The sequence below is a fragment of the Gasterosteus aculeatus genome, chromosome 21 (assembly GCF_964276395.1).
Source record: "Gasterosteus aculeatus chromosome 21, fGasAcu3.hap1.1, whole genome shotgun sequence".
Classification (NCBI taxonomy): domain Eukaryota; kingdom Metazoa; phylum Chordata; class Actinopteri; order Perciformes; family Gasterosteidae; genus Gasterosteus; species Gasterosteus aculeatus.
Genome location: NC_135708.1, coordinates 729120 through 742126, shown reverse-complemented (window position 1 = coordinate 742126; position 13007 = coordinate 729120). Strand labels below are relative to the sequence as shown.

The following is a 13007-nucleotide window of genomic DNA, read 5'->3' as shown; positions in this document are numbered from 1 at the left end:
GTCAAGAACCTCCTTTTCTTCCCAACACATCGAGGCAGTTCTTATACCTAAGTTTAGATATCGGTGGCGTCAACAGAAACCTTTGACCATCTTGTTGAGTCTCTACAGCCAGGGTACTGGGAACATCTTATCCATGTAAGACACGTCAGCTCTTTGACCGTGTCCTTGCTCTCCCAACATGCTAAAACAAAGGTGGTCATAGACATAACAAACACTTTGTTCAGTCTCTACAGCTATGACGCTGGAAACATCTAATCCAGGAGGGAGACATCAGTTCTTATGTCAGGGCCTTTGTGATCTAACCACTTGCAACTAATAAACTGGTTATACAAATGAAGCATTTAAAAGGGTCACATATCATTTTCCCATTACATTAGTGAGGTGTTTGAGGCCTCTCCAAACCGAAGCAGAGTCACTTGCTGAGAACTGTTGTTGGAGTTTCTCAGAGTACAGTCGTTTAGCATCTCTCACCGCCTTGCTAAACTTGTATTTTGACTCTGTGTACAAGTCTTTGTCCCCACTCCTAAATGCCTGATCCTTCTGCAGACGTAGTGTTCTGAGTTCCGCTGTGAACCAGGGTTTGTCGTTGTTGTAACTCACCCTGGTGCATGATGATGATGATGATGACACAGCTGTCCTCACAGATACAGATACTATGTGATCACTATGTGATCAATAAAGACATGAGAATAGTGTGACACCGCTGTCATGTTGACACTAATCAATAGAATAACACCAATGCACAGCTATGATTGTATTCAATGTAATGTAACCAATCAAAATGCATTCATGTAATACTTTGCACCACTTATATTGACCCAGAGAGTTACAGTGAACGCGCCATCCAATGTAATACCTCATTGCACCACTATATTCTGTAAATAACTAGTCAACTTGAACGCACCAGGAGACGTCACGTGACCAGGGGTGTGGACACGGCTTCTCACACCTTTACTGAACTCTATAAATATCTGTAAGCACCCATTGTTCTTGATTGGTTGGTGGAAGCAAGAGACGGTCACTATGTGATAGTCAATGAGCTCCTCTGTGGCCTGTTGATGCACAAACCAGCGGATCCTCAGCTGAGATCTTCTTTTTAGCACCACACCTTTTCTTTTATTAAAGGCTTTTCATTTGAACTTTTCAGTCCAACATGTCTTCTGTCTGTCCGGAGTTTCGTCATTTTTTGAACACAAGTGGGTGCGGTGCGTCACTGGGAGTCACTGGGGGTCACTGGGAGTCACTGGGGGTCACTGGGGGTCACTGGGGGCTCCTGAAGGTTCCCAGCTCGTGTGAAAAAGTGAAAAACGTCTACAACACTGTCTAGTTCCTTTGTCAGCGTTTATGTTCTAAGTATCTTTGCATCAGCAGATGAGAAGATTCAAATCCAACTGCCTGCTGTGGTCGACCCATTGCCCTGAACATCATGATGCACAAGACTGTCGGACTTTGGCCAAGACAACAAATGTTATGGTAAAATGATGATGAAATGATGAAATGTCAGGTCCTGATGAAAGACACGAGTGCACAGCCACAACAAAGGCTCAGCAGCATCCCTCTGTGGTGGAAAGGGTAGTAGAGTCCATCTGCTGTATTCTGACTCTGCAGGGACCCTGAACCCCCACATTGAACACTGAGCCTTTATACACACGCTACAACTTCCTTTGCATTCTCATTTTCAGGAGATGCTAAATTTGATCTGCTGGCAGAATAATGCACAAGTTATTGATGAAAATAGCCACAATTAAGCTGCAAATAAATAATACCATGTCTTTGGTTACCTTTGAATTATGTTAACTAAAACGTGTTATTATACATATTGCAAACATCTCACAAAAACCAAGATATTCAAATTTAGAAATGAAGACATTTATAAACAAAATAGAAAAATGCATCATTTGTGTGTAACTCATAACTGAGGTGTTGAAATGTAGCACATACTTGGTGCAATCCTTCTGTGGAGCATCACATACGTGCCGTGATCAACAAATAAGGTTTTCACACATCAGCTCAAAGACAGAGGGATCAAGGGGGGAGGAAGAGGAGAGGAGGAAGCGTGACAGGAAACTACAGTAAAGACACAGCGAGCTGAAACTGACGTCCAGATGAGGTGATGTCACTGAATCAATGCAGCAGGTTTTTGCATCTTAGAGTTGAGAAGTTCCCACACCAGAGACAACGTTTATTACTGCGTGGGGACCAAAGTGGAGCATTTAGCAGCTAGAGAGACAGAACAAAAAGCAGAGTGAATATTGGACAAAGCATCCGGTTGACTGGAACAGGACACTAGTGGACACTTAGTGTTGGTGTTGCTCTTTGGCTCAGGTGTGTACTGACTGGCAACCGTTTGGCTTTCATACCTATCAATGTTTTCTTTACAGCTCGTCACACTGTGGCCCAAAAACCCAGTGATGCACTTTTCTCCATCCTACATTTGTGTTGTGGCCAAAGTAATAATAAGAATAATAAGAAGAAGAAGTGACGCTGCATTCATCCCACATACAACATCACAGGACGAACACGGCAAGACTCACAACACACAACTCCTCACAATGACATGATCAGAAAATATGACACAATCACACCAGCTCAAAGTAATAAGCAACATATGTGCAACAGTCCATCTTACTCCAGTGTCCCTGAATCATAGGAAAATGATACAATGCATGAACGTAACCGTTTATCGCTCTAAACAAGAAATAAAATACATGAAACCTGAGAGACAAAATGTCTTAAAGTCTCTGTAGCTCCTTTCATGTGAGTAGCGCTGCACTGCTCTCTGATGGAGGCGGATACTGAAACTCCTCTTGTGCCTTGTAGATATTTACAGTTTAGTTCCCACAGATCTTCACTCGTCTAATGCATCGGACCGGAGAGGAACACCAGCATGATCTTCACTAAAATACCTTCTCTATTTAGTTAAAGTATAAATGAACGTGTTGTCCGTCTCCAGGTCCCAGCAGCATCGGGTCCGACCTCTGTCTCCACGGGTTCAGCCTCGTGTACCAGAGCACGCCGACGGCCTTCAGCCCAGAGACACCAGGTACACACATGAACTACAAGCAGACGACACGAGCAGGAACATCCATGTTTCATTCTCACAATCCCTTGATGATGTTTAGTTCATGTGCCGTGGCAGTGACGGGGACCCTCACCGGCTGTATGAGCTGGATGTCTTTGCGTACGACTTGTACAGCCGCCTCGGCCCGTACGCCTCTGTTCCGCTGTTAGTGGCCCACAAACCAGACCGGACTTTGGGTGTTCTGGCTGAACGCCTGAGACGCTTGTTAACGTGGGTCACAGCGTGTCGGCTCCTCGGGCGAGTATTGTTCCTGTGTGCTTCTCATACAGTATCTGGTCCTCGGTCAGAGAGCTTCTTCTTTCAGCTGCGTAGTTCATCCCGTTTGTGTGACTGGGAACGATTGATCCGTCCTGCAGACTTTGCTGCTGCTTTTTGTCCTCCTGCTGGCAAACAGCCAATAAACCCGTTTATTACTACATTTATGTTGGAAAACATATAGAAATGCACATTTAACCACTTTACAAACCCCTCCCTCTCTAAGCACGGCCAAACTCCGCCACTGAAGACGAGGCGCATGGAGCCACAGACTGACAGAAAGAGGTGTGATGGACAGCGTGGTTCTGCTCGGGCCCGGTCCACAGCAGCTGTTCACCCAGTACCAGTGTGCAGCACACAATCTATTGGACTATTTGCATGTGGAAAGAAACCCCCCACAACAGGATTAGATAAGGATGATAAGGATGCAGCGTCAGATATCAGGTTGTTTACTGTTTATTGTGTCTTGTATGTTGCAAATTACACACATTAATGAGAAGGAACACGATGCTTTCTGTATCACTTCCCCTCTTAGTTTGTTTCTGCACATGTTGACAATATTCACATGATCCATAAGTCACGGCTACTCGTCTCTCCTCCCTCTCTCAGGATATCAAGCCCCGCCCCCTTTGTTTCCTCTCGGGTACCACCAGAGCCGCTGGATCTACGACGAAGAGGCTGACGTGAAGGCTGTGGACGCTGGATTCGACCGCCACGACATCCCGTGCGACGTTATCTGGATGGATATCGAGCACACGGAGGGGAAGCGTTACTTCACCTGGGACGCCGCGCTTTTCCCCCCAACCGGCCAACCTGCAGCGCCACCTGGAGGAGAGGAAGAGGAAGGTGAGTTTTTAGCGTACATTGTCGGCCTTGTTTGTTTTTGGGTGTCACGAATCATTATGGTGCATTTTTTTCTTCTCTGTCAGCTGGTCGTGATAACCGATCCTCACATCAAGATCGACCCCGGTTGGTGTTTGTCTAATGAGGCCAGAGATGGGGGGCACTTCATCAAGAACAGAGACGGGCAGATCTATGAGGGGTCTCGTTGGCCTGGTAATGTTTCTCTGACTGAATAGAGTTTATGTCTAAAATGGTCAAATGGAAGTAGAGTTGCTACCAATGAGGGACTTTGGTGCTGTAACATTGGACTGGAATGTTCTGTCCCGGTGTCAAACTGTTGAGTGGTTGAGGCCTCTCTCTTGCAGACATTTTAGGCCCTTTATAAAAACGTTCCAGAACTCTGCTGGGTTCAGGGAACTGCAGCAATGTGACATTAAACACAGGTTCATTCATCTAAGCCGGAGACCGATGAGGACAGATCAACAAAGAGGATATAAACAAGTAAATACATTCTCTTCTTGTGAGGCGAGAGCCTAATCAGGCAGGAAAGAATATACAATAAACCCTGACGATTCTACATGCGATATTGTCGAGGTAACACAGCAAAGTGCTCTCTCTTTGCGGCCTGAGGGGGGCGCTGGTCTTGGGCCGATGCCTCACCTGGCGTGCAACGTGACCCGGAGCCGGAGATGCTGCCGCGCTGGAAGCAGGCGGCCGCCCTGCAGCCGTTCTTCAGAGGTCACTCTGCAAAGGGGACGGAGCTGTTTGGGGAGAAAGTCACCGCCGCCATCCGCACTGCGATCCAACAGAGCTTCTCTGACTGTTTCAGTCAAATGAGTCACAGCCATTTGGATCCACCAGGAACGACTGCTTTCCCTTAATGAATATCATCTCCTAGGTCTTTTTTCAATTAGCGTGAAAAAACAATAAACAGGACGAATCGTCAAAATGTGTCTTAGTGGACAAAGAGGAGGTGGCCTTGTTAAATATCAGCGTCGACGTGCACAGTCCTCTTTGTTCAGTGTGTAATGATCCGAGTGTTGCCTCTTGTGCCCTCAGGTCCTGTTTGCTGCCTTACTGGTTCACTCTGTTCCACCTGGCTCACACCTCCGTCTGCCTCCCTCTGCTGCCCAGTGGAAGTACTGCAGGCTGTTTGTCCACTTTACCTTCTGCTTTCTGACACTAGAGGTCCATGTTTGTCATGTTTTAAGTTGGTCATTAAAACATCAGTAGATCCACTTTTTAAGAAGAGCTTATGGAAATGCTTGTTTTATTTAACGCGCACAGACCTCTCTGGGTGGAGTTCCCAGGAGAACAGAGCACCTTCGCTGTGGACCACCAGTATATGATTGGTGATAAATACCTTTTTTTACTGGGTGAAGTTCTCACTTTTATGATCTTAACTGTCTTTGATTGTATGTAGGTGGAGCACTGCTGGCCAGTCCTGTAACCAAGCCGCGTGTTCAAGCTGTGCGAGTCCTTCTTCCTGGATCTGGTGAGGTAAATCAAGCAGCAGGTAACAAACGTCTTCTAGTGGCTCACAAGTCACGTCATGGCGCCTGTTACATGAAGGGCTGTTTGTGTTTTAGGTTTGGTATGACGTCCTCACTGCAAAGGCGCATAAAGGAGGCCGGACTCTGGGTCTGCCCGTCACCCTGGACACAGTTAGTGTTAAAGTCTCAATTCACACAGCGAGGGTTACTTCCTATGTCATATTCTATATGAAACGTGTGTTTTCCTCTCAGGTTTCTGTGTTCCAGCGTGGCGGCTCGGTGGTCTGCAGGTCAACAGGAAGTGGTTCCTGCACAGCCGAACAGCAGCAGCTCCCCCTCTCTATCACGGCGGCCCTGAACTCTGAGGTGAGCATCAAAGGGTTTCAGGTAGGCAAATTAAATACAGGTGACTTTCTGACCAATAGTGATACAGAACAATGTCATTCAATGTCTTGTATTAAAGTCTTTGTTAATGGCTGCCATTTTAGAGACGTTGTTGAACGTGCTGCTTATGAGATGTGTATATACATATTTTACTGTGCGCCGTGTTTGTACCCCGTCTCCATGGTGACGGAATGCTCGCCCCACATGAGTGCGTATTATTCCAACATTCATTTGCATACGGAATCAGAATATTTGCAAACGGAATCAGATGTTTCTGTTCATTGTCTTACTGAGTTCAGAGGGAGCAGTTCAGATATTTTCTCCAGAGAATTTATCAGCGACATCTGTCCGTTACAGAGTTAAGTAGCCTTTTGAAAGATTCAACACCCTTTTTCACAGACCACATTCAGTCAGTCATTTACCATCAAAACAAAAGCCTTTTTACAGGATTTGAGCCTTTTTACAGGCTTTCCACCGGTCTTTTTAAAGACTACACTGAGTCGTTTACCGTCTATCAAACGCCTTTTTACAGGCTTTCCACAAGTCTTTTTATTGATATTCACCATGTACCACGGAAACAACCGGAGACCCGGAGCTGGCGCTTCACTGCTCTGGACTCCTCCGACAGGATACAACGTGAATATGGCACTTTCTCGTGCCCCCAATGAAGTGCACTACCTGAAAAGGCCAGTGAGCGAGCTGCATGCCTTCATTGACACTGAGGCCAATATGTGCCGCCGGTTACAAGATCAAGAGCCGGCCTACGATCGCATGGTTTGTGAGCACACAACAATGCTTTCAGACCACAAGATTCACACCACTAGCTGTGTCCTGAGAAGGGAGGGCGGTCGACTCGATCTCATAGACGGTTCACATCTTGTTTGGTATTCATATCCGCGTTTCTTCTTTTTTGGTCTATTAATTATAAATTGCACCTGCCACTGAGGATGGCCTTCACATGTGTGTATAAAAACTCTTACTGCTCGGAACAAATTCCATCCAGGATTTTAAAAAGGGTCTCCGAAAGACTTTCGACCAAGTCTCAACGGAGTGAGAAAGGGAAAGAGAGCTGAGTGGGCTGAAACAAGGACGACCATCTGTTTGTTTACGCCATTCGCTTCCAGTGTGTACTACTTGTTGTACCATTACAGGATGACCGTCTAACAAGTTTCCTATTTCATGTACTGCTGCTATCAATGTTCCTTTGATCAGACGTTTGCTTCCATCATCCAGATACTGTATCAAGTGTATCGTGCACTTTACACTCAATAGCAGCACTGAACAATTTACAGCCCATCTCTGAGTTTAGGAGGAGACTAAAAAACTACAAACATTAATACAAAAAACTGACACTATGAACAACAATTCTCATCACCTACATTCCTCATTTAAATCGTTCACAACCGTGTCTCATTGTTACTGACAGTTTCCCTCTATTAGTAAATCAATGTTTCGTACTGGTTGTAAATCTATTTTCTGACACTCTCAATAGTCTGTACTCTCTATTCTCCCTTCTTCTACCTGGAATGTGAGTCGTAAACTGGGGAGACTAAGGCTGCTTATCTGGGCTGTTGGGAAGCAGTGGGCGTCGGTGTGTCACCAGTTAGTTGTTATGGGGGTTGTATGAGGGGGGGAGGTGGACCCGTCCTCTGGTTCTGCCGGGCTGCGTTGTATAGAACAGCCGTGGTGGAGCGTTTGGTCGCACGTCCCTTTCATAACTCCTGGGACACTCTCTGCACCAATGGTCCTCCTGTCCACATATATAACATCCATGTCCTCTATTGTCCCCACGTTGTCTGCTGGAGACCCATTGAACGGTCTCTCCCTGCTGGATATTTGTCCTCTGGGGGGGACGGGGTATTGGGGGTTTGTCTCTCACCTGCAGTTGTCTCCTGTCTTGCTGTCTCTTGTTTGCTTCTGCTGCTGCAGATATCTGAGAATGTCTATGAGGAGGACGTCCTCCAACAGCAGCTTCTCCTCCTTCGCCGTGGTTTGGATGGGTTCTCTGCACATGTGGTTTGATGGACAGGAGTCCTGATGTGATGGACAGCTCTTCTGCGGCCCCCTGGTGTTCATGTTCACAGCTACCTGCTTCCTCTTCCTCTTCTATTTCCACCACCACGCTCTCGTGACCCTCATGTGACGATGTCATCTTTTGTTGTTTCCCTCAGGCTCATCTTCTCCATCGCTTCCCGACTTCCCCCGTTCCTCCTCTCAGATGGAACAGAGGTTCTTGTTCTGGATGCTGGGTTTCACAAAGGGACTGTTTGAAGTTCTCCTTTTCTCTGCATGTGGCGGGAAGGACCTGGCCTCTCCTGTGCAGCTGCTGTCATTTCTGGGTACAGCTGAGGGGGGGCATGTTGACCGGGCTCACAATCTGCTTCTTCTTCTGCCAGTCCAACAGCAGTTTCGGGGGTGTTTGGGTGGACTGCCCTCCAGTAGGCGAGCAGCCGCTTGGTGCAGACACGTCTCTTCTTACTTATCTAAGCGGCCGGCTCCCACATAAGCCGTAGTGGCTTGGTTTCCTGCTGCTACAGTCTCCCTCCACACCTTGCGCCTGTCTTCACCCACAGGTGGTGACCTGGTTGGGAACCACCCATTCTTCTGCCATCTTCTCAAGCATCTCTTCATCCTCCTCCACTCCCTTTCTCTTTCTTTGGGCTCCATCTGATCTTCATCTGCTCTCTGGTCCTTGTAAAAGTAACCATGATGCAACCTGGTGTATCTAAAGAACCCTGAGCTGTCCCTTTTGTCCCAGGAGCTATTTTGTCACTGACTATGAGGAGACAAATGAAGTAAAGTCTAAACTAATGAAACCTACAAAACATGTTGAATCAGATCGACAACTGAAATCAGCAAAGCAAAGTAAACTACTGGATCTGAAAGTGAGACAGTCAATGAAAACGCTGAGTCAAAGTAATAACTACAATACAGGTCAAAACGCTATCAATACAGGTCAAATTATCCAAAAAAATCTCAAACTGCTCCAAGAAAATCAAACCAGTTATGACTTGAGCAGATTCAAAATAAAAGTCCAACTCAATGAAACCTGAGATTAAACTTTAGAGAGAGAAATTTAGAGAGATTGATCCAGATCGTCCTCTCATTGAATCATCTTCATGAATCCATTTCACTGACGACACAAATTAGAAGCATTCACCTCAAAAAGAGAAGCATCCGGAAGCTTCCCATCAGGGAGCCAGGAAGTAGTCGGTGACGGTCCTCATGCGTTTGTGCGTGAGGAGGTGAAGCCGAGCCATGAAACCTTGAGAAACGTCCACATAGAATCACCTTGGACCTTCATATCAGCCCTGGACATGGCTGGAGATCAAAGTGACCTACGATGAGTTTGACACACCTGCTTTAGAGCAGAATGAGGATGTACTTTATTGTAATCATTTCTTTCAGCTACAATAACCATGTTGTTAAGAGATGGAAAGTTAAAGCCGTTCCTCTTTCTGTCCACGCTGCACAACGCGTGTTTTATTGCATTTAGTGGCAATGCTGCTGCTGTTTGTCTTTTATTTTGGCGGGAAATCCCATTTAACACTTTCAATACTGTGAGGAGATAAACTCCACCCTGTTATCAAATGTGTGCTTGTGCTTTGTGTGTTTTTGTTGGTGACTTAAGTGTGATATTTGGTGCAGAATGAAAGCTTCAAGTTGCACCTGAAGTAGCGAGCTCAGTAGTTTGTGTTGTTGTGAGACGGCTCTGCGTGAAGGTTAATAAGGTTAATAAAGCAACTTATTCATTACTCATTTCTTTATTTACTCACTTCCTTCTTCAACATGCTGCACCACCAATGTTTCCTCTGTGCTATTGACACAGCAACAGGGCTGTAGAATAAATACAGATATTATGGAGGAAATAGTACAAAAGTCAATAGTACAGCATCTTTAAAAAGGATCAGAGTATTTCATGTCAAAAGAAATAATACAGCGTGTTGAAAGCATCTTTATTTGATGGCCTGTTTAAACATGTACAGTTGTTTCCAATAAAAGTCATTTATTAACATTAGAGCCAAACAATTCTATTTCTGTTAAAGTAACACATGGAGTAAATGTTGTAAATGACATTATAGGGAATAAAAACACAAGTAACGCATATTCAATATTTCCTTGAGAGGTTTGCTGAACCATTAAAAAGCTTCTTGTTCAAAACAAACCTGATTATGTGAAATTAGATTTGATTTCACTCAACAGATTTAGAAAGATTTGAAGTTAAAATGGGCTCAAAAAGAATTACACATTCATATTTTCCTTCTTCACCTTGTTTTTATTATTGCTGATGAAGCGCACACACACACATAAGGACACATTTGTCTCATATGGGGGGACAGATGAAAGAGCGTCTTATAAAATGTCTTCTTGAACACATAAAGATGAAGATTAAAGCCTAATTAGGAGCCAATATCTAAATGATCATCTATTGATTGAAGGAGCACAGCAGCATTAAGCTGAGCTCTTTCACACTTCCATCTGAGTCCCAGAGAGCTGTGGACCCCCCAGAGTCCAGACCAGCTCAGGTACCCCTCACCTGCTCCACCTGCATCTACACCCACATGAACCACCATCAGCTGTACAGACTGAACTATGTGGTGAGCAGAGAGGAAGGTTCTCCACCAGGAGGAGACTCTCCCTCCTGAAGAGGACACAGAGACACTGAGGAACCAGAAGACCAGAACAAGAACCCAGGATAAAGAGGTTCAGTGAATGTGGTGCTGAAGGTGTGGAGGTGGATCAGTGTGTCAGAGGAGACTCTGTAGAAGGACAGAGAGCCAGCAGGACAGTCCACATACACTGCTACTCTACCAGAGGAGGAGGAGGAGGAGGAGGAGGTGATGCGTGTTACTGTCTTATTGTGACAGACAGAGTAACCTTTATCAGAGCATCTCAGACACCAGGACTGATCATTGCATCCAAACAAACAGTCACTGTTTCCTTTCCTCCTGATTCCTCTGTAACTCACTGATACATGAACTCTTCCTCTCCACTCGACCTCCCAGTAACAGCGACCAGTCAGACCAGTTCTACACAGCAGCTGAGGCCAGTAGTCAAATCTGTCTGGATGATCAGGATACGACTGATCCTCCTTCACACGTGTCACCTTCCTGTTGTTGTCAGACAGTTTGAGGTGTTTGTTTACTGTGTTTGTGTCGATTGTGAGTTGACAGGAATCTGATGAGAGAACAAGACACAATACAGCTGCAGTTATTAATCATGTGTTCATCTACTGACACGTTGATGATGACGTCACAGAGGTGAATGAGTGATGTCACAGTGTGAAGATGGTTGAATCTTCATGAATCAAAGCACACTTACACTTCCTCAGACCTGGTCTCAACCATCGGACTCCATCAGGCTCCACCCTGAAAGGAGGAGGGGGGTCAGAGCAGCATGGAGACATGGACATTACATCACTCTCACACACAGCTTTGTCCTTCATGTCCACATGGAGCACCTCTTCTTCTTCTACCACTACTTACAGACGAGCACAGACTGTCAGTCAGGCGTCACACAGCGACGAGGTGCTGGAATATATTCATGAAGAAGATGAATGGATAACAAATAAGAAATGGACCTGTCACTGTACTTTCACCAGATGTGAATTCAAACGGGAGAAATGACGTCATGCTACAGATCAAGCTTCATGGGACGTGTGCAAAGGAACATTCACATTAAACTGTTTCATAAAGATAAAGCAGATACAGACCATTCAGTATTCACACAATGTGCATGTTTCCATGTTGTCCCCATTTGTGGACAATGTCTCTCCCTGTGGTTCGCTGGAGTCCCAAAACTTTACAAATGGCTTTGTCACCTTTTCCACACTGATGGATCTCAATGACTTTGTTCCTCATTTGTTCCTGAATGTCTTTGGATCGCAGCCTGATGTCTCGCTTGTGAGGATCTTGTGGTCTACTTCACTTTGTCAGGCAGCTCCTATTTAAGTGATTTCTAGATTGAGAACGGCTGTGGCTGGAGAAATGGAACTGGGCTTTCCAAAGATGTGATGAACCTCACTTCATTTATGTTTTCATCACTTTTTCACACAGGGCCATTTAGGTTTGGATTCTTTTCTCCCCTTAATGATACAAACTGCATTTTGTGTTTACTTGTGTTATCTGTGTCTAATATTTACATTAATTTGATGATCTGAAACATTTAAGTGTGACATGCAGGCATGAAAACGGGTCACGGGTGAAAAAGGTGAGAAGAATGTTTCCCCTCTAGGGGTTTTCAGCTGGTTTTGTCCCAGGGACCAACATTCTGAATAGAAAGTCACTGGCCTGTAACCGCCCCCCCACATATTCCGCCTGTAGCACTTGTAGAGATTCTCCTCTTCTTCTCACCAGAGATATTTATTTGTTTATTTATTTATTTATTTGCTCGCGGATGTTTGATTTACGCATCAACCTGATTTGCGCTCTGGAATTTTGGCAGTGATTTGCTGCCATACCCCCCCCAAAAAAAGGTGAGGGATTTTCATGCCTGAACATGAAAGAAATGAGGAATCAGGAAGGCAGCAAACACTTTATCACACAACTGTAACACATAAAAGCAGAAGCCATTTTCCAGTGAGGCTGAATGAGGCGAGTCGGAGGACGTCCACGTTGTCCCATTGATCAGGTGGACTGCAGTGTCTCCCCGTTGTACTACTTCATGGGGGGGCACCCCTGTTATAATGATGGAAACACTGAACTGGCTTCGGTCGCTTATCAAAACATCGGCCAAATAAGCCGTTTTTCAGACTTTATGAGCAAATACAGAATCCCTTTGTGTTCATTTCTAAAGCCGCATAAAGACACACGTGACTTTATTTAAGGCGCTGCGCTACTTGCAAGTCGCTGTGTTGTGGCAGATTCTCCATAAAGGTTGAAAACAACAAACTCATGGTCATGAAGGTCCTCATGTAACGTTACATGGAATCTGCATGAGGAGGAGGAGGA

General features: G+C 45.3%; 1 protein-coding gene and 1 long non-coding RNA gene across 8 annotated transcripts in view; one reads left to right on the top strand and one right to left on the bottom strand.

Moving 5' to 3' along the window:
• Positions 1-13007, top strand: part of LOC144390396 (uncharacterized) — a 265667-nt gene that overhangs the window by 137808 nt on the left and 114852 nt on the right. The window lies entirely within an intron of this gene.
• LOC144390267 (NLR family CARD domain-containing protein 3-like) overlaps positions 10000-13007 on the bottom strand; it is a 48977-nt gene continuing 45969 nt past the window's right edge. For all 7 annotated transcript variants that reach the window (XM_078096742.1, XM_078096741.1, XM_078096739.1 and 4 more), the window contains one exon: positions 10000-11426. In XM_078096742.1, the coding sequence (XP_077952868.1) occupies positions 11333-11426 (94 nt within the window). In that variant the 3' untranslated portion in view covers positions 10000-11332. The remainder of the gene's footprint in view (positions 11427-13007) is intronic.